The following is a 24,436-nucleotide window of genomic DNA, read 5'->3' on the forward strand; positions in this document are numbered from 1 at the left end:
ACATGAATTCTAACATATAAATTCCTTGGCACTTAATGAAGAAAAATATTATTCTATAATTCACAAATATACTTTTACAGGTCAAGAATTACTATCATAGCAAAATATATGAACCGATAATTTATAGTTGTTTCTGTTAATAGATTTAAATTTCCCTCCATTTTATTTTCTAACTAGATGAGAACAATGTAAAATTCTTTGTAATTTAAAATATTAGGAAGAAAGATTGTATAAGACAGGACTCTTCATTCCCGAACCAGTGTCCTCTAGAGATAATATTTCCTGATTTTGTTTGTAATAAATTTTGTTTATGGAATGTATACAAGTGAATATATGGTTATGAGAGGCATTTGCTATAGATTCAGTGATGCCATTTTCCAATCCTAAATTCAAAATGCCTATTCTTTTTTTTGTATTTTTATTTTTTGCAGTGCTGAGGGTTGAACCCAGGGTTTTACATATGGTAGGCAAACACACTACCATTGAGCTACATCCCCAGCCCCACAATGTCTATTATTAAGAGAAACCTGCAAAAAAAGGGGGGGGCTAGGGATTATCATTTGCATTTGCAGTGTGGTTGATGGGTAAGAATTATATATATATATATATATTTTTTTTAATTTTGCTGCCAAATGATAAGAACATTCTCCTCAGCTCCTTTCATTATTTTTCACTAAAACCTCAAACACTTAACCAAACAAGATTCATTGAAGCTCCAAGTTTAGTTTTAACCAAATTCCAGTAAAGAAATTCAATCAAAACATTACATAGTTCTTGATATACCATAATTCACACTTTGAACAACCTACAATAAAAATTAATTAAAAAAAAAAAAAAAAAAAGAAATTCAATCAGTCATTGGCTCAACCATTGAGTGTCTTGCTAGGCAGATATGAAACAAAGAAGAGAGAGGCTGGGAAAGGGAGTTTTGAAACAGAGAAGAAATAACTAAAAAGGATAAGTTCACTCACTTCAAAAGAAAACAAAACTTAATGTTTTCCAGAGATCTTTTAAAGGGGCTTTATCTGCTATTAAGGTTGGCCAACTCTCCTTCACTCCCTGTGACTCTTTAGCAACCCTCCCCAGGTCAAATCACTCTGTGCACTTTTGTCAGTTATGTTACAACAGAGGTGCCACTCGCTCCTTCCTGATCTGCTTTTGTTTCAGGTAAAAACTCAGATCCATTTACTTCATCTTTTTCTTTAAGATAAACAAATCAACAAACAAATGCAGAAAAAGATCCTTACCTACTTAGGACCATAAATCCCAGAGGGAGAATAAAGATGATTTCTTCTCTCTTGAACCACAGCTTTGCTGACATCAACCTCCATGAAGACCAAACCCTTTCCATCCAGTCTCACCTGTGTAGTGTCTCTTCACTCACATTCTTAGTTCTGTTGGTTCTCCAGGGTGTTTCAGTATCTGCACCACCATTGTCTTCACTTTTCCAGCTCTACTCTTTACCTCCTGTGAGCTCTTCCTCCCACATCCCCCTATAATTTCCCTCTCCGTCCTTTTGAGTGATCAGGTCTATATCCTCAGGGTTTAGCACAGGGCTTAGCACATAGTTAATGAAAGGAAAGAAGACCCGGCTTAGTTGACAGAGAGTGGCTTGCTAGCCCAAGATCTTCAAAGACTAAGAGAGAAAACAAGTTTATTACCATCATTTATCTGTTATAAAACAGGTATGATATGTATAATCCCCTATATATTCTTCTAATTACTTGAACTCTGTATTTTATAGTGATTTTTACCTCTTCAAAGCATTTTCACATCCTTTGTTCTATTAAATTTGAATCTCACATGCCTCTGAACAAAGCAAGGGAGTTATTATCCCATCTTATATTTGAGGCAATTGAGGCAGACAAAAATTAAGTGGTTTTCCTTGTCTCTGTCCATAAGTGATAGAGGTCTGACCAGAGTCCTCATTGTAGTGCTGTACGAAATGGAGTATAAATATCCAGTAATAAAAGGATATTTATACCTCATTTTGAATTTTATCTGTATTTCTCTATTCAATTACATCTATACAATATTCATATAAATACATACACACTACAGTATATACCATACACATATGTATATACATTTATGTGTGTGTATATATACACATGTGTGTATATGTGTGTGTGAGTACATATGCATACATACATGCATACATGTTAAAAAATGGTTTCTTTGTAAAAATGTAGCAGTGTAGAGAGATGTTCCTGTTTGCCTTAAGTGTTTTGAATAAACCCTGACAGTCATGTGCATTTTATTCAGATTTGAAAAGACTGATTCTAAAAGTTGTTTGCTAGTTAATAATGAAAAATATTTTTTTTGCACTTAATTTACCTTGGTAGATGCTTTTTGCAAAGATCAGTCAACTCTGGCACAATGTTGCATGTCTCATTGAATGGAGGGGGAAGATGAAAGGATATGATTAATTAGAAGAAGAATCTTAAGATTCCTATGCATAAAGAGATACCCTACTGCCAGAAATTATTTCAACCCTGAGGCTAGGATGAATACCTTAACCTAACTGCTTAGAATTCTGCTAGTTTTCTTTAGCAGGTTGAGAAGCATTTGTAGTGCTCTAGATTAGGAATTGTGGTGTGGCCTTTTATTATAATGGGAGGAGGGAAAAGCAAAAGGGACCAAGTGGTACACCCATTTATAACAACAGGATAATCCTACAATGATTTGTCCCCAAAGAGACTTATTAGGAGTAAGATTCAAGAGGGTTTTTTGTTGTTGTTGTTGTTGTTGTTGTTTGTTTGTTTGTTTGTTTTCCATTGCTGTTCAAACTCAGTCTCAGGCCTCTACATTTGCAATGGTTTATGTGAAAATGTATCAGGAACTCAGAGCCAAAAGTAGAAACCAGAGGCTGGCTGATTGTACTCAAAACTCTAAGCCAAGATCAGCCATAGAGTAAATTATTAGTTAGCTAAAGTTTGTCTCTGACAACCTCTAATTTGTATTAGTATCCTCTGTTTTCATGGTATCACTCTCCCATTCTCTCATGCTTCCTAATTGCTCAGAGGCTCTGCCTCTTTGTAGTACCCAGTGCTCTGAACCATGACTGCTCTCAGCCACCAAAACCTCCTCTTATTTAGACTCACAGGTTGAAATATGACCCCAAAGTAGCTTATACTCAAGTATACTACCAAACTAAGATCTGAGGATGATTCACTGCTGCCAGCTCTGTTTGCCCTTCCTTCCTTCTTTCCTTCTTGTCAGATGTTTTGATAAGAAAAAAAAAGTATTTCAATACAAAGCAAAAAGCATATAATAATGGTGAATTAATCAGAACACTTTAGATTATACTTCAGTAACAGCAACAATAAATGTCAATGGCTTAAGCTTACAAAGATTTGTTTCTTACTCCAAATCAGATTTTTTTTGGGTCCTCCAATTCACATAGTCACTCAGGGACCCAGGGACCCAGGCTGGGGAGCAGCCACCATTTCTAACACTGTTACTTGCTGTGCTTGCAGGGCCAAAGTGAAGAAAGCTCTGGAGGGACTCACATGGGCAATAATGCCTTGAGCTGGACCTGACACACCATTTTTTGTTTTTCTTATTTGTTTTTTAGTAGGGGGATTGAACCCAGGGGTGCTTTAGCACTGAGCCATTTCCCCAGTTCTTTTTTTTTTAAATTTTTTATTTTGAGACAGGGTCTCACTAAGTTGCTGAGCCTGTCTTCAAACATGTAATCTTCCTGCCTCAGCCTCCCTGCTATCTGGGATTACAGGCATGTGCTACCATGCCCAGCTAGACTGACACATCTTGAGAGACCCTGGGAAGACTGGAAAATGTTTACTGTCCTTATACTCATTTATTGTTTATCCCTAATAACTAATGCAGTATTGGGCCCAGTAGAAAGTAAGTGTTTATTAAATTGAACTGATTTCCAGGAACTCTGATTGGGGTTTGTTTTAAGCTATTTTAGACTGAAAGAAATGATAGAACCTATGAAGTAAAACTTGAAGGTCCCTAGACTGTCTAGCATCCTTGAATACTAAGGTATTAGAAATCCAAAGCCCTTTGAATCTACCTGAGAAGAATAGAATTTCAGGAAGGATCATTCATAACCTAGTCACTTTCATGGATATCATATTCTCGATGATTCAAGAAAAGAGCTCCCATGTAGTTATTCTTTTTCTGCTGCTTAGCACATGATATTATGCAGTGAATATTTGTTTGATACCTGATGTATACTGTCATGGACTTAGAATCAATTTCTGGAGTCTTAAGCATCTTAAGAAATTAAGGCTATAGAGTTTTTGACAAAACCATCATTTTTTTTTGCATGGTAGTATAGTGGAGTTTTATTAAATTTGCATTTCCATCATATAAATTCTACCATACGTGCATAGGGGAAAAGAGAGAGAAAAAAAAATAATAGATAAGCAGTCCAGGCAGTTCTAGTTACTACTCCTTTCACTGAGTTGATGCCTCCAAGAAAATGTAAGATGAAAACTTCAGTCTACCCTAGTTGCAATTGAAGGTGACTTTAGTAAAAGCAATTCATCTCATTGCATGTGCTTCTTCTAATGCTCAAATACATGGCAAAAATTTTTTCATACAACGTGGCCCCCAAATGTATGCCAACTGAATCATCTGGCACTCACCCAAAGAGCCAATGCTCTGGTTTAATGCTGGAGGAAAAACAGTGTATGTGACAGCTCACTGTGAGGTGGCATATTTATCTCCAACATGGCACAATTTTGATTATATATATGTTTTGCTAAAACCATCTTTAGGACCTAATGTCCTGTGTAGAATGAGATGCTACAGTGTTCTTTTTCTTTTGAAAACTATACACCAATAGTGGAGAGAAACTTCTACCCATAGTCGTCTTCTGTTATTTTGTTCAAGGTGCTTTTCTATTTGCTGTTTTCATATGTAGGTCTAAAGTCATGTTGAAGCCTGTGAACCTGTTTTATATACCTACTAGGAGATGTGGTATATACCCATGTGTAGTCATTGTGATGCTTTTACGTTCTACAAGCAGGTTAATGTTGGTTCTCCATCCTTTTCTCCAGAGTGCCTACCGCATGTTTACAAACAACACGTGTTTGAAGCACATGATCACCAAAGTCCGGAGGGACACCCACCACTTTGAACGCTACCAGCATAACCGGGACCTCGTGGGATTCCTCAACATGTTTGCGAACAAACAGCTGGAGTTGCCGAGGGGCTGGGAGATGAAACATGATCATCAGGGCAAGGTAACATGAGGGGGCTGCCCCTGGGAGCAGCCGAATGACTGTGGGTCACTTGTGACTTTGGCACTTGGCTCTAGCTTTTCGGTGAGGGCTGATGGCCCTTTGTGGGGACAGACATTCCATCTCCTCTTCAGGTGAAACCTGCTCTGGCGGGCCATTTGTTCCTATAAGCCCTCACAGCACTAGTCTGAAATCAAGTATGGTGCAGAGGTGTGAATTTGGTGGGGACAATTTTCCCTGGATATTCTTCTACCTGTCATTTCTGACCATTTCCTATTAATGAGATAAAGTGTTTCTTAGGCAACAACACTTTTCCTGCCTGTGTAGCTCCTGTTGTAGATATTTAAACAAAAAGTTGCGATATTGTTTGGAAGGGCTACTAGGAGTCACTCAGCAAGTCACTGCTAAAGATACCATCTGGGCCTCAGTTCTGGCTCAGAATAGATTTTATTTGCACTCTGAACAACTCACTGATGCATTTATGTTGAGAAATGCATGATTATCAAAGGCCAGAGTAACCACATCTGTACTTCCTTTGTAGACGGGTGAACCAGAAAGCCTGGTGATAATCAGGAAGTCGTTCTATGAGTAAGAGTGAGAAAGTTAGTGCTTGTTATAAGGCGATCTCAGCCAAGATTTTATTTTTATTTAACATTTGCTTAGCACTTATTATGAGCCATGAAATGTTTATACATTTTATACATAGAAGGTCCTATGTATAGCGAGTACTGCTTACTAAAGCAGTACTATTAGTATTGCCACTTACAAATAAGTAGTCCCAGGCCCAGAATGGCTCTGTGACTTTCCTGGTGTCACTGAGACATGCAGAGGCTGAGCTGTGCTCAGACCCAGGCCATCTGGTTCAAGGGGCTACACTCTTACCCATGATGTGCTCTCCAGAATTATGAAACCAACCTCAGCTTCCTTATATATTAAAAGTCTTGGAATTTGTGACTTAAAGGATAGTGAGGATTAAAATGACATGATATTAAGAGTTCTTTTATATTTTTAATTACCCCCTTTTATCCCCTCTTCTACTCTAGCACTTTCACACAGAAGTTTCTTAAAACAAGTTGATGAGTGATCCTTGCAAGCAGTAGTTCCCTGGTTATTCAGCAAGCTTTGCTTTAGTCAAAATAAAAAGCTTCCGGGTTCCCTCTCTACTCCTCTTCCTCCTTCCTTCTAAGCCCTTACTAGAAGCAACTCCTGGGTTTGCTCCATTTGATCTCTCTTAATGTATGCGTTGTCTTAGGTTTTTTTGTATTACATGCTTGAAAAAATAGAGATTGTGTTTGCACTTTACCTATCTTTTGGAAGAATATTTTTTTGGTAATTACTTAAGGCCAAGGATTTAAGTTGTTTGAACTGGATGAGATTTCATAGGATTGAAATACATACAATATGAAATACATACAGTATGTTATGTTTGGGAGATATACAGTGAAAAACATATTTGAATCATATAAAAAAAGAGAAAAAATAAGTAAAACATTAATTAAATTAACCACTAATCAGAATGAGAACAGAACATCAAGTCTTGTTAGGTAAGACAATGGTGAAGATGATGATGATGTGTATTTATTAAACTTATCCATGTGCCAGACTGTTTTAGTCAGCTTTTTTTGCTGCTGTGAAGAAAAGGTCTGACCAGCATAATTTTAGGGGAGGAAAAGATTATTTGGGGGTCTTAGTTTCAGAGGTCTTAGTCCATGGACAGCGGGCTCCATTCCTCGGGGCTCAAGTTGAGGTAGAACATTATGGCAGAGTGTGTGGCAGAGGGAAGCAGTTCACATGGTAGTCAGAAAGCAGAGACTCCACTTGCCAGATACAAATATATACCCCAAAGTCACACCTCTAATTCCCACCTCCTCCAGCCACACCCTAACACTTCAGTTTCCACTCAGTTAATCCCTATCAAGTCATTAATTCACTGATTTGGTTAAGACTTTCACAACCCAATCGTTTCTCCCCTGAACATTGCATTGTCTCACATGTGAGCTTTTGGGGGATACCTCACATCCAAACCATAACACAGGCACTCTACTAAGTACTTTCCCATGGATTATTTTATTTATAGCTCATGGCAGTGTATGAGGTGGGTATTAATATCTACATTTTTCTGAGCTTTAGAGGTGTTAAATAGTGTATATATTCACAAGGAAGTGAGAAACCCACTGTACTCTAATTCAAAGGAATTGTTTATGACATTTGCCAGTAAATGGATGGATCTGGAGAATATCATGCTAAGTGAATAAGCCAATCCTCCCAAACCAAAGGTTGAATGATTTTGCTGATATGTGGAAGCTAAACTATAATAAAGGTGTGGAAGGGGAAGAAGAGAAATTCAATAGATTAGACAAAGGGGAAAAAAGGAAGGAAGGGGGATAGGAATAGGAAAGAGTAGAATAAATCTAACATAATTTTCTTATGTACACATATGAAAATACCTACGTGAATCCCACCATTACGTGCACTCACAAGAATGGGGTCCTAATTAGAATAAGATACATCCTATGCTTATATAATTTAATCAAATGGTTCCTACTGTCATGTATAACAAAAAAATAACCAATAAAAGAAAATTTAAAAAACAAATAAATAACAGATATTTGAACATCTCAAGGAAGAGAAATTCCAGGACAAATTCTGGGATTACTAGTGTCCTTCAAAGTTGAGTCATACATATTGATCATGATTAGATCATGGGTAATTTCTAACAGAACATGTGGTCAGGAACCCATGGATGGCTTTGTGCCTAAATATCAGGAGGGCTCATGCTAGGGGCTCACAGTATCAATGTAAAGAATGGAGTTCACGTGTACTGACGGATTATTAAATGCCAAGATCTATGCTAAAGATATTATTTCATTTATTTTCACAACAATTCTGTAAAATAGTTTTTACTATAGATGAAAATCAGGCTCAGAAAGGTTGAGTTAATTGCGTGCAGTAAACTCTTGGATACAAACCCTGGTCTTTCTGTATTAATAGTTGCATAGGGTTGGCATGATATGGTGAGTGAATGCTCAAAGCTTTCCTGTACAAGGTCCATCTAGACCTCAGTGTCCACAAACTGTTTAATTTGGGAGGCATCATTTTAAATCCCAGGGTCTGACTTTCCTTATGTGTACAAATAAATAGGGTGGTCATCTTTTCCTCTGATAGTTGGCCATTGCACGTTTTCTTTGGAGAAAAAGGTCTACTCAAACACTTTGTTCATTGCTAAATTGGGTTATTTGGCTTTATTTTATTGAGTTCCAAAAGTTATTTAGATGCTAGACCCTTATCAGATACATGGCTTACAGATATTTTCTTATGTTTCCTGGGTCATATTTTCACTGTCTTGATGGTATTGTTGACAGCACAAAAGTTTTATCTTTGATGCAGTCTATCTGTATTTTCTTTTGTTATTTGTGCTTTTGGTGTTAGAGCTAAAAATACATGTAACTTAAAGCTACAAAGGTTTACTCTTCTATTTTATTCAAGAGTTTTAGTTTTAGCTTCTCAATCCATTTCAAACTATAACTAATTTCTAGCAAACGTTTTTAATGGTGTGAGGTAGGGATCCAACTTCATTTTGTGTGTGTGTGTGTGTGTGTGTGTGTGTGTATCTAATTATCCCAGCATCATTTGTTGAAAAGACTCTTCTTTCCCAATGGAATATCATTAGTCATTATTGAAATGCAAATGAAAGCCACAGTGAGTTAGTACCTGACACCCATACTTGAAAAAATGGAAAACAATAAATGTTGATGAGAATGTGGAGAAATTGAAGCCCTCATCTATTGCTTTGGAAACAGTTTGGGAGTTCCTCAAAGGGTTTAACAAATAATTGCCCCATGATCTTACAATTCTACTTCTCAGTATATACCCAAGGGAAATTAAACATACCTCTACATAAAAACTTGTATATGAAATACATAGCAGCATTTTTCATAATAGCCAATAGTTGGAAGTAACCCAAATGTGCATCAATGGGTAAATAAAATGTGGGAAATTGGTGCAGAGGAATACTACATAATAATACTACCAATGAATGATGTACTGATACATGCTATAACATAAATAAACTGAAAACATTTTCTAAGTGAAAGAAACTAGTCAAAAGATCACCTATTATTCAATTTCTGTGAAATATCCAGAATAAGGAAATATAGAGACAAAAAGTAGATTAATAGTTGCATAGGATTGGGATGATATGGTGAGTGAATACCCATGGGTATAGGTTTCATTGTGGGGTTCAAAGATGTCCTAAAATTAGGAGTTGGAAATAGTTGCACAACCCTGTCTCTGTACTTTAAACAACTGATATATGTAATTTAAATGGGTGAATTGTAGAGTATCTAAGTTAATGGTTAATAAAACTGTTTAAAAGTGAATAGTTTGAGAAGACCAAGGTTGTCTTTTTAGCTCCCAGATTTTATAGATTTCTGCTACTTTCATCTCAAAGATTAGATGATATTAATATCAAATTTGCACTTGTCTCAGTGTGTTTTGATTGCTCTATCTAACAAGATACTTTAGAATGTAGCTCATAAACAACAGAAGCATATTTCTCACAGTTCTGTAGATTGAGAAGACTTCTTAATGCTGTCACCTTGGGAGTTAGGTTTCAACATATGCATGGTGAGGGAGGGAGCACACAAATATTTATAATAGTAATGCTTTTCCTTCTGCTTTTAATTATGTTTGGAGAGGTCACTTGTTCAAAATTCCATAGTGGTATTCCTTTCAGCAGTATTTTCCCCATTATTTATTTCCTTAATTATTTTAATTTTGTAATGTTGAGAATGAGAACTGAGCCAAGTTTAATTTCATACAGGGTTGACTTTATGAGACTGTGTCATCAACATCTGTATGTATCTGTGGGATCTAAGGCCCAGGATTTTCACTCAACGTGCAGGACATACATTTTGACTTAGTTCATTTTGAAATGAAGAAAGTAGGCCAGTGTGAAAAGAAAGTTTCTGCTTGCTTCTCATTGTAATAATATTTAAACTTTTGAATATTCTCAGGAGTGTGAAAATCAAGGGTAATTTGGGATCTGAATAACTGTTGATATAGTTTTTTTTATTATTTATGCAAGAAATATGCATCAATAGTATTAAAATGTGACTGAATTAAATAATTTCTGATTCTTGGCTGAGTTTAATCATTAGTGTGTGCTCATGGGGATGACATATCTAGAAAAAATGTGCTTTAATAAGGAAAAACAAATGGTATTTAACCTAGGAATGGTTTTTTTGTGTGTGTTTTCTGTTTTGTTTTTTGTTAATTTGATGGATTTGAGAAAATGATGCTGAAGTAGGTCAGTATTCTTGAATCCAAAACTATTGGATATGACCTCCATGAACCCCCATTTTTTTTAGGAACCCTCTTTTTTGTGTGTGGGGTTGGGGGTTGAACTTAGGGCCTTCCACATCCTAAGCAATCACTGTCACTGAGCTACAGCCCCAGCCTTCCCATTTTCTTTCCTATGCGGTTTAGGATCAGTTCTTTCCAGCTCCTATAGATGTGATTGGCATCAAATTATAGAACAGTAGGTTTACAAATGGAAGAAAAACAATAATAATTAGTATGGTAATGATCATGATTCATTCATTAGTGAACTTATTAAATTTTAGAATATAAAAGCTATATGTTTGAAAGGCTTTAGAGGTTCATATTTAATTTGAGGTCAACAAGAATAAGGAATATAAAAACATCTTCAAAATGAAAAGGAATACACAGCCCTCTGAGCCTAAAGGGTAGGATGTGGGATGCTCAATGGGTTGCTGCTACCCTACTCAACAAAATGTTGATTTGAGTAGGGATAGATGTAGGGTGAATAAAGAGTTTTGTCAATTGAGATTTCTGAAAATGATAAAAATTTGACAATGGTTGAATCCTTACTTTAGTAGAAAATGCATGGATGATTTATAAAAGATACATGTTTACTTCTGCCTTAAACCTGAGTGCTCTTTTTTTTTTTTTTAACCATGAGTACTATCTTTGTGGGGTCTGATAGATTTGTTCCCTTGCTGAATCAGTGACCTTTTGCTCTGATGGTTGCTTGTCATATTTGCTCATGAAAGTAGGATTTTAAAAATAGGGCTGGGGCTGTAGTTTAGTGGTAGAGCACTTGCCTAGAACATGTGAGGCACTGGGTTCAATTCTCAGCACCACATGAAAAAAATAAAGATATTTTTGGGCTGGGGTTGTGGCTTAGTGGTAGAGCGCTCAACTTGCACGTGTGAGGCCCTGGGTTTAATCCTCAGCACCACATAAAAATAAATAAATAAATTAAAGGTATTGTGTCCAACTACAACTAAAAAATAAATTTTAAAAAAGATATTTTATCCATCTGCAACTAAAAATATTTTATTAAAAAAATTCTCAAATGATAAGGTATGTTAACTTAGAACTGAAACCAAAATCAGATCTACACATTTGCACAGAATCATGCACTTCTATTTAAGGCCATTGGGCACTCTTCCCCTAGACATTGCCAGTTAACCATGGATACCTCACCTTTGGATTATTAAAGATTATGTACCATAGCATCGGTGCAGGTTATGCAGGGGTCCAGTGTAGAATGACTTGTTTCTGGCATGAGATACCTGGAAATTTTTCATAGTAGAGGTAGTATTTGAGCTGAACTTTCCATGATGGGTAGGATGGTGATTAGAAGAGATTGTTGAAAAGAAAAGAAAAAAAAAATAGGAATAGGGAGGGAAATCCAGAAGTAAAGTCACAGAGACAGGAAAGCACCAGGTGGATATGTCTCATTCCTGTGAAGAAATAACTGGTAAATCTCAAGAGACTCATATCAATGAAATGAAATCAGAGGCAGCTACATTGCAGAGGGTTGAGGATAACAGAGAGTGTTGCAAAAAGACATGAATAACAACAACAAAAAAAGTGGGGTTTTATTTATTTATTTGATTTAAGTTTTAGGAAAAGAACTCTTTTTACTTTTCTGTTTCAGATGTTAATACGAAGTGCCCCCACCCCCACACTTTGCTTTGTACTCTCAAACAGTATTAACACAGAGTATTTTCCCCAGATTATTCTACTTTGGCTTAAATTCAAATTCTAGGAAACCTTGATCTTTATAAGCAATATGCCATAAACTTTATTTTTGAAACAAAGGTGTAAAATGGTAATTATATTTTTATTTAAAGTAAAATGTCTTTCCCATGGTTTCCTGTGTTTTTACCTTCAAAAATCACATGTTAAATCCAAGCTTTGTAATTCTGATTAGGAGTCTGAGGGTCCGCATGGTCCAAATAACCAACTTTGATGACCACAGCAAATAGCAATTTTGGTTCTGAGGATAGATTTTTGAACAGAATAGGTATTTGTGTTTTAGAAGTCACCATAGGCTGAGCCTACTTGGGGGCTCTTGTTCTACCAGACCTAAATGGCCTGTGTGGCCTCAAAAGTTATCCCAGGTATGACCTAGGCCCTGGTATGAATCCTACAGGAAACTGATGGCCTATAATTTACTGGGTCAAGTTCTATTTAGCTCAGTGAATAAAAGGCAACTTAATATTTAGAGGTCTCAAGTGAATTCCAAAAATCCTTTGGCAAGATAAATGTCACGGGGCTGGGGATGTGGCTCAAGCGGTAGCGTGCTCGTCTGGCATGCGTGCGGCCCGGGTTCGATCCTCAGCACCACATACAAACAAAGATGTTGTGTCCGCCAAAAGCTAAAAAATAAATATTAAAAAAATTTTAAAAAAAGATAAGTGTCACATTTTGAAAAATATGTTATTGTCTACTTAAGTAGATTTGTTACTTTTGTGATACATGTCATTAATTGTTTTGAAACCATGAATACCTCTTTGTGGTAGTGACCTGGTTTAAATACCTTGTGTTATATAGCAATCCAGATGAAGATGAGATTAAACTCTAAATTTATAGATAGGACATTTTTAAAAAATCTTTTACCTATTTTAAAAGGGATAAGTGATGTCAGATCAAAAAATAACCCACAAATAAATATACATGGAAGGCAAGTGGCAAAAAAAAGTATTTTGGGGGGCTGTATAATGTTTCAAATGAGACAATAGAACAGATTTTGGGCTTGTTGGTATCTTACTGAGGAGATTGCCAGATTTATACGATCTGGAAGGAATTGCCCAAATATGGAGATGGACTTTGGTATTTATTTATTTATTTTAAACAGTGTCCCTAAGACCTGCATTGGATTTCTAAAAATATATATTATTTTCAAATTTTGTGGTAATGCCTTTTTACTCCACCTTATACATACTAACTTGGATTTTCAGTCTTCCATAATGATGTGCTGGTAATTGAGAAAGACAATCTGACTGTCTTTCTGTAACATAGATACAAGTGTGTTTTGTTTTATTTTGTTTACATGGTCTTTTAATATGTATTTCTTGCTTGGCAAAATATTAACTGGAAACAATTTCAAACCACCTTAATTTAGATTGTTGAGCCTGAGGTTGGTATTTCTTCACAAATACTGATGGCTTTTTCTTTTCTTAAAATAATAGAAGTTTAAAAAAAAGAAGAAGAAGAAAGAATTGTGTAAAGAAAGAAATGTGTTTTGTTTGGCTTCACTAAAATACCACTTGGCTCCAAACACCCCATATTTCCTGATTCTGGCTATGCCCCGAAGCTGTGAAAGGGTAGAAGTTTTTAAAATGAGAGCTGAGTTTGTGTATTTGCATTCCTTTCAGTTTTTGAGTTCTTAGTCTTAGCTGGCCCAGCACTGTAAAGCTTGAGTGAATTTCTTTAATGAAACTTAACAGTAGGGAATCAATGTTATTCAAAATTTGCTTTGCTAGTGGCTAATATGAAAAGCATTCCCCCCCCCCACCCCAGGTAATTGCTTTTCTCATATAGTTTGCATTTCCAACATACTATACAAACAGTTAATACATGGCAGATACTTTCATAAGTAATCACAGGCTATTCAAAATTGTGACATAAAAGAGACCCAAATTGAAAAAAAAAAAAAAAGTACTAGGTCAACTTCATTGCTAGCTTGAACTAGTTAGCATTTCCTGTGGGAAAGAGGTCCACTTTTCTGACATAATTGATAATGTCTGTCACAAATAGAGATGGCAAGCCTGACATTTGCACAGGGACTTTTTCATGTTATCCTGTTCATTTTAAAGTAGAATACATTTTTCACAACTCAGTGGACCGTTGAGCAATGAATCCCTTTTAGGTGGATATAGCAATGCCTCCAACAAGTCTGTGGGAGAACCACATAGGGTATATGGGGTATGGTCTGCTGTCTTTGATGGGTAGCAGCCTATTCAGTGTTGAAGCAGAGTAGGCTAAACATCATGAGTGGCTGTTCTTGTCAGCCTGATTCAATACATACCTGAGTGCTTTTCTAAAGTCAAGTACCAGATGAAGGTATGAGGGGAGCAGGAAGAACACAATTAAATGAGAAAAATGCTAAGTAGAAAGCAGAACAGAAGAAAAAGAGAAGAGATAAGAAAAGAGGGGTGATGGGAATGAGGTATGCCTATTGGGCTTTGGAGTCAGACAGAAAGATAGCTTTGTATGTTTCCAGCTCCATATTTTGCTTAAATTGGGAACTGATACCCAGATAGATTAATGGTGAACCCCAATAAAATACCATTATTATCAAATAATGGAAATTCCTATTTATAATGGTGATTCCTGACTTTAACTTAGGAAGACTGTGTTTCCTCTCCTGTGGAGACTTCAGGGAAGGATTTGACTTGGCTGTAGTGTGACAGAAGATTTATGAAAAATTTAACACTGAAGATTGTATTTGTGCACATAGAGAAGCTTAGAGGTAGGTAGTCTAGGATTCACTAGGCAGTTCATCAAGTTGCAAGAGCCCCCTGGATCCTTCTAGCTTTTTTGCTTCACCAGGTCCGTGTTTTCAGTGTGGCTACTGAAGCTCCAGCTCTTACATCTTTGTTTCAGGGAGCAGGATAAGATGAAGGACAGAAGGAAGGCTCAAAGTGTGCCTTGCAAAGGGCTTCCCAGAAGTGCCCATGTTTCACATCTGCTTGGCCAGAGCTTATTTTGGCCACTCAACTCTAAGGGACCACCTGAGTAGCATAGTTTTCACTAGTGTTTCCATCCCCCACCTTCCTCTCTCTCTCTCTCTCTCTCTCTCTCTCTCTCTCTCTCTCTCTCTCTCTCTCTTTCTCTCTCTCTCTGGCCTACATAAGGCCTGTAGAGAGAAAACATCTTGATCCTTAGGAAAATGTCATAGAGATGAATAATAATATCAGTGATGGTAGTGGTCACTCACATTTGAGGTGCCAAGGCTCTGTGTTCAAAAATTTAGATAAACCCTATCCTTTAGCCTTCCTTTTATATAGATGTGATTATCTCCGTTTATCAGAAAAGAAACTGAGTCTTAATAAATTTAAGTAGTCTTTCCAAGGGTCCATCACCTGTGAGAGGTAGAGCTATAACAATGAACCAGATGGGTCTTTTTCTAGATCTCAAGCATTTAACCATGACTTTGCCTCCCACTTCTCAAGTTTTCACCTGGTGGTTTATTCATATCTATAGTGGGATTTTAAAAAACCTTATGTCCCATTTATATTCTTATGGTCTTTAGCTTCCTACTTTTTTCACCACACACACACACACACACACACACACACACACACTTTATTTATTTCCCAAATTTTTAACTTTTTTGTGTGTGTGTGTTTGTGTGTGTGTGTGTGTGTGTGCTTGTGTGGTTTATAAATGCTTGGTTAGTTAATTATGAGTTGTCTCTTCACATTTTGCTCAGAAATCTGTGTATTAAAGTTTTGGGCAATTTGTTATTTTGTTACTTACTGAGCAACCTTCTTCTCCTAGGCCCACTCCTAAAAGCTGTGGGGATCACAAGGTAAAAAAGAGTCCCTTCCCTCAAGGAATTTACAATATACTTCTTTAGAGAATGGATTTTAGACAAGCCTGTTAACATCCAATTAGGCTGACATACATGCAAATCACAATTGACCTAGATGTAGACACCCATGTGTCTATAATTACAAGAGCATCATTGTAGCTCTGGTGGCCACCCATCCCTTTAAAACATTCCTAAGAAATTACTAGAATAAATAGGCAATTCTGTTTAAACACTCTATATTTCCCCTTAAACAACATGGTTTATATTATTGTGTTAGTAAAAAAAGCTTGTTAATGTTAATTTACACAAGGAAGATGGGGACTGAATTGTAATGCCTGTTATTTAAAACTAGGCATTAACCATGTCCAATTGTTATAGTTTAATTCCAATTTTATGACATTTTAAATTGTGTCAAGAATAATGGACAAGTATAAAGTCTAAATCAGGTGAACATTGGAATGAAGTTTGGAGCCAGTGCCTATCAATACAAGTCTATTAGGATTTATGACTGGTATGCTTTTTACAAAATTTGAGAAAAAAAGATGTTCACCTGATAGGTTAGGGAAGAGAAAGAAGGAGCATTGGGAGGCTGGTGACAAACTCTCACACAAAACTTCCCTTTAATCCAGTCCTTGTACCTGCAAATCAAATATTAAGAGAAGGAATCAAGAAAAAGTCTTATTATACCCTTTTTCTTTTGCTTTTTTTCCTAGTGCATCTATCATTTTGCTTGATCTAAATGTTATTTTTTATAAAAACATGATTTTTTTTTATAACTTAGAACTACCAACAAATTATTTATCCCCATTTCCTGGTTATGTACAACCAGAAACATTTTGTCCCATTAATGGGGAAGTGATTTTTAAAATAGGCATAAATATACCACCTGTCTCTTGCATTTGCCTAGATAGATTTATTCTTAGTCTTTCAAGGACTTTGTTAACTGAGCTCCATCAGTTTGAAAAGTCAGTTCTTTTTGGCTTAGGTCACTCGTCATACATCATGTGCCCAGACCTTTGATTTATAGATACTGAGTCTCCTGGCTTTACTAATAGTCCCTTTTATCTTTGGTGGTTCCATTCACTTTATCTGATCAATGTCTAATTGAACTTAAGATATTGGGTTTCATTATTATCATGAGTGAACTTTACTTTGAAAACTTATAACATTTGGCCTAATGATATGAAGTTGCACTTGTACAGACTTTTATAAACAAAATGCATAAACAAACAAAAATGCATTTCTACATTGTATTTGATTCTTTCTGCAACACTGAGAAAATTGGCTTATGTTCATTCATGATTTCATGTTGTCAGTATGAAGTAAACAGGATAGGCAGACGTGGTTTTCACCCTCCCAACCTGTTAGTGGGGAGAGATGTTTATTATGAATGAGGGAGACATGTTTTTATAAGAAATCTATAGCTCAGAGAACTGAAGCAACTTGCCCAGAGTCATGGTAGATATGTGATGAAGGTTTGGGTGTGTGATGGATGACTAAACTAGAAAGGTAAGCAGGAGGGAGATTCTTAGTCTTGAAAAACTGACCAAAGTATTAGGATGAATAACCATTAGAGACTCTGGATTAGGGTGGTGTTTTAGTCAACTTTTTTGCTGCTGTAACTAAAATATCTGATGAGAACAATTGCAGAGGCATAAAAGTTTATTTGAGGGCTCACAGTTTCAGAGGTCTCAGTCTATGAACAGCAATCTCAATTCCTCAGAGATCAAGGTAAGGCAGACTATCATGGTGGAAGAGTGAGGCAGAGGAAAGTGGCTCACATGATGATCAGGAAGCAGAGAGACACTAAGTTCGGGTCACGAAATATACAACCCAAAGGCACGCCTCCAATGAGCTACCTCTTCCAGCCACACCGTACCCACCTTCAGTTACCACTCAGTTAATCCCCATTAGGGGATTAATTCACTGATTGGATTAAGACTGTCATGACCTAGTCATTTCTCCTCTAAACCTTCTTGCATTGTCTCACACATGAGCTTTTAGGGGACATCTCACATCTAAACCATAACAGGTGGTAATATAATCCATGGTTAGAAGGAATATTCTTAGAGTAAGAGACCAGCTAAATAGATAAAGGTGGTGGAGATATGGACAACTGACAAACTTTTAATACTTATATGTATAAAAGAAAGTCCTGAAATAATGGAGTGGTTCAGGATGGGGATGGGGCAGACAAATAGAGGCCACTGCACTGGGGAAATGGAAGGGTCTCAGTGGCTAACTGCTTAGGAAAAGGAAAAGACAAAGACAAGAAATCAGTGATGCTAAAGTTTCAGATCATAAGAATGACCACATATGGGAAGCACATAAAGAGCATCCATTAAAAGAATCCCAAATGTCCCTTCCTGTGGCATCCTTCTAAGACCACATCTTTGATGACACTCTCTTGGAGTGTTTTCTAAAACCAGTCACAATGTTCCCTCCTGCTCCCTTCTAGACCTAGTCTAAGTGTGTCTCTCTCTATTCTGCTCTATCCCAAGGGATGAGAAGCAGTTACCACAAAGATTAGAAACTATGAAAAACTGGACCCAAGATCCTTACTCAGAAGTGGACCTCTTCCTGAAGGTGTGATGGTCTAGGTCAGCTGAGACACGTATGTGGCATGTGTTCTCTATTGATTTGCTGGATTGTATCCTAGGCATTTTTTGTCGACCACAACTCCCGAACCACCACTTTCATTGATCCTCGGCTCCCGCTGCAGAGCAGTAGACCCACAAGTGCACTGGTTCACCGGCAACACTTGACCAGGCAACGCAGTCACAGTGCGGGTGAGGTGAGTCACATGCTGCAGGGACCGACCTGCTCGTTGATAGAAGCTACAGGGATGTGGTGGTTGGTGGAATTGGGATGGCTTTTTGTTATGTTTTTTGCTTTGCTTTGTTTTTCTAGTTTGATTTAAAAGGAGGATCATTTGGAAGATGAAAAGCTTTATAATGTTGACAGGCTTCTCTAGAAATATGCACAGCCTAAGTTACAAATTTTAAAGGTAGGACATATGAGGAAAGTCTGAAGATGAGATTTTTTTTTTATTAACTCAGAGAAAGGTGAGAGGGAATTAATGATGCACTAAAATGTTATTAGAAGATGATAATGAGCCTTTTTGCACACCCAAGGACATAAGAAGAAATGAATGCAACTTTTAGTGGACTAAAACTTTATTCAATATAGGAAAGAATTTCCCAAGTGAGGTTTGCTGGATTACATTAAAATATTCATCCAAGACTGTGGAGTTGAGGAATCCTCGCTAGTATTCTTTAAGATTAGGATATATCCAATGGGCTTGATTTATATACTAAATACCCAAACTAAAAATTACTAAAAGCTCTGTGGGCTACTTGCCAGTTTGTAGTGGCCCATGGTAACCACATGAGGGCCCTCCAATATCCTAACCCAAAACACAAATCCTTTCTTGATTTACCTTTTTCTTTAGCAGTTTAAACACAAGGAATGTTTCAGGTTTAGTTTGCTTCTCCTTAGAATAGGCTTATGCTTTGAGTGTTTATCATTCCTTAATGTACATTGTTTCTAACTATTCCCTCTACAAATAGAATTAAGATTCTTTTGCAGCATGCTTTTCATGTCTAAACACATATCACATTTTCAATATTATATTGTAAATCAAATATTGTTGTAGTCTTTCTTAAAAGAAAAAATTATGAATGCAATAAATAACTGGATTTGATTCATCAAAATTGAGCTCTTGGAATTTCCCCTCATGATTTAAATGCCTCCTGTAATGCATCCTGTGTTTGCTGGTTGTAAGTGCAGACACAGTAGAATTATACGTGAGAAGCTCATATAAAAATAATACATAAATCTATTGCAGGATGAGGTATGCACAAAAATATTTATGTTTTATGAGTAGCTTATAAATCTCTACCTCGCTGTCATATAAACCATTAGTGGTAAGCTGGAAGATACTGAGAGCATTCATTTTAAAAGGAAAACAGACCTCTCACCTTTGGACCTTGTGTAGCATAATTAGGACTCTGACTTATCACATGCCCCATGCACTTTAGCCATTACCTTATTGTGACTTCATAAGATGAAGCTGGAGGTTAGGTCAAATAAGACTCTTTTTATAAGGAAATATACTTGAGATTAATAGCCACATTTACATTTCCTTTCAACCCGTCTCCTCTGAACTTGAATTATTTTCATGGTCTAGTAGTAACCCATTGTGAGAGAGAGGCCCTGAGAGATATGTTAAAATTTGAATGAAGATGTCTCTTCCTATTGATAGAAACTGAGCAGTAGACTAGAGATAGCACCATAAGGACTCCGCATTCAGCCAAAGTGTTGCTGAACCTTTGCTAGGAACGTGCTTTCTGGTGCAGTGGTTGGAAGCCTACACCTCTTGAAGTGCTACCCATACTTAGCAGAGGAATTGCTTCCTGGCTTATAGTCTGATTTCAGGATGTGAGGTCTTGGAGAAGACCTTTGCTATCCAGGGAAATGAGACATGGGGCAATATGCTGACAGGAGGGAAACTATATATATTGGTATATTGAAATGGTACATTCTGACTGATAGACAATATGTAGTAAATGATGGAATCTTCACAGAGTGACTGATTCTATTCCTCAGGGCTGATAACTCAGGAGAAGCATCATAAGAAAACTAGTTATACACATGAGTCTTTGAAGACACTGTCCTGTACTGATTCAGCAAGTATCCCAATTCATAGAAATATTGGTATCTCTCCCATTCAACAGATTAATGCCAAACATGCTCTACAGTGCAGAAACATAATGGTTGGCATCATGAGAAATACAAATAATTAACATTTGTTGTTTGTGTTCTTAATTAGGAGAGAAAATATAAAATCATAATACCAATGAATAAAAAAATTCTTTATAAAGCTTCTTTTTTAGTAGTAGTAGTTGGGAAAGAGAACTATACTTTAATAACCTCTTTAGATAATTGTGGATATTTTTCATTTTGAAAATTTCTTTCCAGCTTTTTTGAGGTATAACTGATAAATAATATAATCTGTTAATAATGGTAACTGCTTTGGAAATCTACACTAAATCCTGTGGGAACTCAGAGTAGGCTGCATTTAACTTCAGCTTGAAGGGAAGGCTTCAACAAGGAGGGGCTGTTTGACCTATACTTTGAAGCATGAGTGAGAACATTCTTGAAGGATAAGCAAACAGTGGAGGGTGGAGAGGCTGTTTCTAGGGTGAGGACCTTCAGAAAAATCCTCAGCAAACATCAGGCCAATGCCATATGATAAATGGTTGTGAAGGTTCCAGTGGGTGGAAGTAGAAGCTCCATTTCAAATGTACTAGTTTATAAATCCGTTGTGTTGTTTTGCCTCTTGTTCTCTTATTCTTTTACACTACTGTTCTACTGACGTCTCAAAAGACTTCTGTAATATGGGGGAAACGCCAGAGTTTTCTGGCAATAATCTGAATGGGTATTTTGGAGCATCTACTTGTATGTATGACTTTCTAAATCGGTAGCAGGTACAATAAATAATTCAGGTTAAGGCAATCCTATTTAGCTTCTCCACACCTGCCACTGTTAGCTCCCTGGTGTGGGAGGCTCAAACTTGAAAGAGCTGTTATGCCAGGTGCTCTAATAGGCATGTGAAATTGCTGCTAAGGAGATAATACACTAACTTGGAACCCCATAGGAAAAGTGCTGCCCTTGGTTTCCTCCTCTGCTGAGACAGGGAATTCCCTGGCCTGCTTTAGCCACAAGAAGGAATATCCTGGCACTGCCCCAATACACTTTGTATCACCCAGTTCTTCCCTTTGATGGTACTGTTGCAGTTTTGTGTTATGTCAATGCATAAGTTTTTCCTGATCAACAAGTCTGCTATTTAGGTGCCATAGCCTCAGTGATTACAAGCATATTGAACTACTTCTGTTACACTTGGAAATATTCACTGCCTAAAAAATAAAAAATACAATACAATAAAATAAAAAAATACTGCCCCACCTCCTTTCAAGGATGTGGGTACCTTAACTTTTCTCCCCTTCAGACATGAGAACAGGGCTTTTGAGGACCCAGAGTCCCATGTCATCTCTACTGCTGGCAACTGATCTGATTGGCTGGTACTTTGCCTTGTTTGTTGTTAAATATTTTGAACAACTTGGTTTGGGATGCTGATACAAATTCCTCTAGCTCCTGATGCAGAACATAAATGATGCTTGCATTTGCAGGTAGGAGAAGATTCTCGGCACGCAGGACCACCAGTTCTCCCCAGACCGTCCAGTACATTCAATACAGTCAGTAGGCCACAGTACCAGGACATGGTTCCAGTGGGTATGTCACCCCGTCCAGAAATCCCTCTGTGCTTTTGTGTCATTGTAGACGATGCATATTATTCTCATACTTCCTTGTTAGTCTGCTATTCTCTGCCCTGTATTCAGAAACTATTGCATTAAGAAATTTCTAACAAAATCCCAGAGACTTCAGTCGCAAATGGCTTTTGTCTTATAAAACCCTATTGGATAAGATTTTTTAAATAGTACTCTACCTTTTCTAAGTCGAAGCCTTAGGTTGTTGAAGTTAAGAAAGAATAATTTATTAAGGTAATATGGTTTGCAATCATAAACTAAGCATGTGAACGAGCATACACTTAGGGAATATTTAAAGCTTGAGACAGAATTTACATAGTGTATGAATCTGTAGTCACCTCACAAAGTAATCAATCAAAGGTAGCACATTCTTAAGGTGTTTTTGTAGCATATAGAAGGCAGCAAGAACCTTCAAAATAGTAAACTAAAAATAAATGAATGTGGGCATATAGGCCTAAAAAACAACTTGAGTGTTAAAATGATGAAGTTGAAATAGATCTATGGTTTTCAAACCTGGTGCCCCTAAGGCAGGTAGAGTGGATAGACCAAGGGAAGGTCATATAGACTGTCTTTTCCAACATCTTAAATTAGAGCACTTCTCCATTGTCTGTTTCTATTTTTAAATTTTTGCTTAAAAAAAAAAAACAACTACCATGTGGTGAAATGCAGTGTAATGACAATGACCCAAATATATTTGATAACCACTGGATCACTGGATAAGAAGAAATCTAGAGTCAAGTCAGGCTACATTTAATTGTGTCATTACTACTGTGATACTACATATCACACGTACAATTTTAAAATACTGTGAAAAAGTTATCTAGTTTCTAATCTTGGATGAAATATAAAAACTAATAAATTTTAAAAATGGCTTTTAGTTCATATATAATGAAATATATATTTAGGGACAGTTTGAGTCAACACTGGGCTTCCATTTTAGCAGATAACATTTAAAAATTTTTATTCATACTCAACTAAAATATGTATGTATGGGCAGCATAATGTACCATAAAATTTCAGACAGCAGATGTCTACAGAATTATACTTCTTTTGTTTAATCATTTGTTAGTTTTTTTTAAGGCATATATCTTGATCATATGTATAAACACAAAAGTGTTGACTTAGCCAGGAACTCTCATGTTTAAGAATCTACTCCCTTCTATGAATTTAAATATATTTATGCCTTTCCAACATCTTAAATTAGAGCAGTTCTCGATTGTCTGTTTCTATTAACAGAGTTCTTAATCTATTTTAATTAAATATTTTTAAATTTCTTTAGCCAGCCTTGATTTGGAACATAAATTTTTTAATCATGTTTTGTTCATAGGTGATGATGATTATTATATTGCAGCTGTTTGCATAGTTGTTTTGGTAAAAAGCAATTTATAGCTTAATAGCATTTATTTCCATATAGAATTTGAGCATGATCTGTCCTCTGTATTTTGATTGTAGCTCTTTGCATCTTTTGTATTTGTGGAACTCTGGTTCTGCCCCTTTACCTCTCTGGCTGGCTAATATTTAACTAGAAAATGATTTTCCATTTATGACTGTTGTCATTTCTGTGAGGTTGATTTTGGTAAACTTAAAATGATCACTATCTAGAATCTTGGTGAACTAATCTTGCCATTTGATAATAAATATGGTTCATATTGAGTTTAATAAGAGTTGAAATGAGTTTAATAGGAATACTTAAGTAAGCCACACACATCAGATATAAGGCAGGGTCACATAACAGGTTGGACACACACTGGAATGTCAGCTTCTGCGATGGAAGAGACAGTGTAACTCCAAACTGTGCATCTGAATGCCAGGAATATTATTAACTGTAAAAACTGCTTGTTTTTATATAAAACCACTAATACACTTTTTTAAAAAAAAAAAACTGTTGTCTTTTCTGATTTTTTTTTCCAGCTTATAATGACAAGATTGTTGCATTTCTGCGTCAACCCAACATCTTTGAAATTCTACAGGAGCGTCAACCTGATCTTACCAGGAATCACTCACTCAGGTAACCATAATCTTGGTATTTTTTTCAAGTTGCA

General features: G+C 36.5%; 1 protein-coding gene across 4 annotated transcripts in view; it reads left to right on the plus strand.

Moving 5' to 3' along the window:
• Hecw2 (HECT, C2 and WW domain containing E3 ubiquitin protein ligase 2) overlaps positions 1 to 24,436 on the plus strand; it is a 210,027-nt gene that overhangs the window by 115,697 nt on the left and 69,894 nt on the right. For all 4 annotated transcript variants that reach the window (XM_076866774.2, XM_076866775.2, XM_076866776.2 and 1 more), the window contains 4 exons: positions 5,031 to 5,216; positions 18,725 to 18,859; positions 22,257 to 22,359; positions 24,306 to 24,402. In XM_076866774.2, the coding sequence (XP_076722889.2) occupies positions 5,031 to 5,216; positions 18,725 to 18,859; positions 22,257 to 22,359; positions 24,306 to 24,402 (521 nt within the window). The remainder of the gene's footprint in view (positions 1 to 5,030; positions 5,217 to 18,724; positions 18,860 to 22,256; positions 22,360 to 24,305; positions 24,403 to 24,436) is intronic.

Source organism: Callospermophilus lateralis, chromosome 9 (assembly GCF_048772815.1).
Source record: "Callospermophilus lateralis isolate mCalLat2 chromosome 9, mCalLat2.hap1, whole genome shotgun sequence".
NCBI lineage: Eukaryota > Metazoa > Chordata > Mammalia > Rodentia > Sciuridae > Callospermophilus > Callospermophilus lateralis.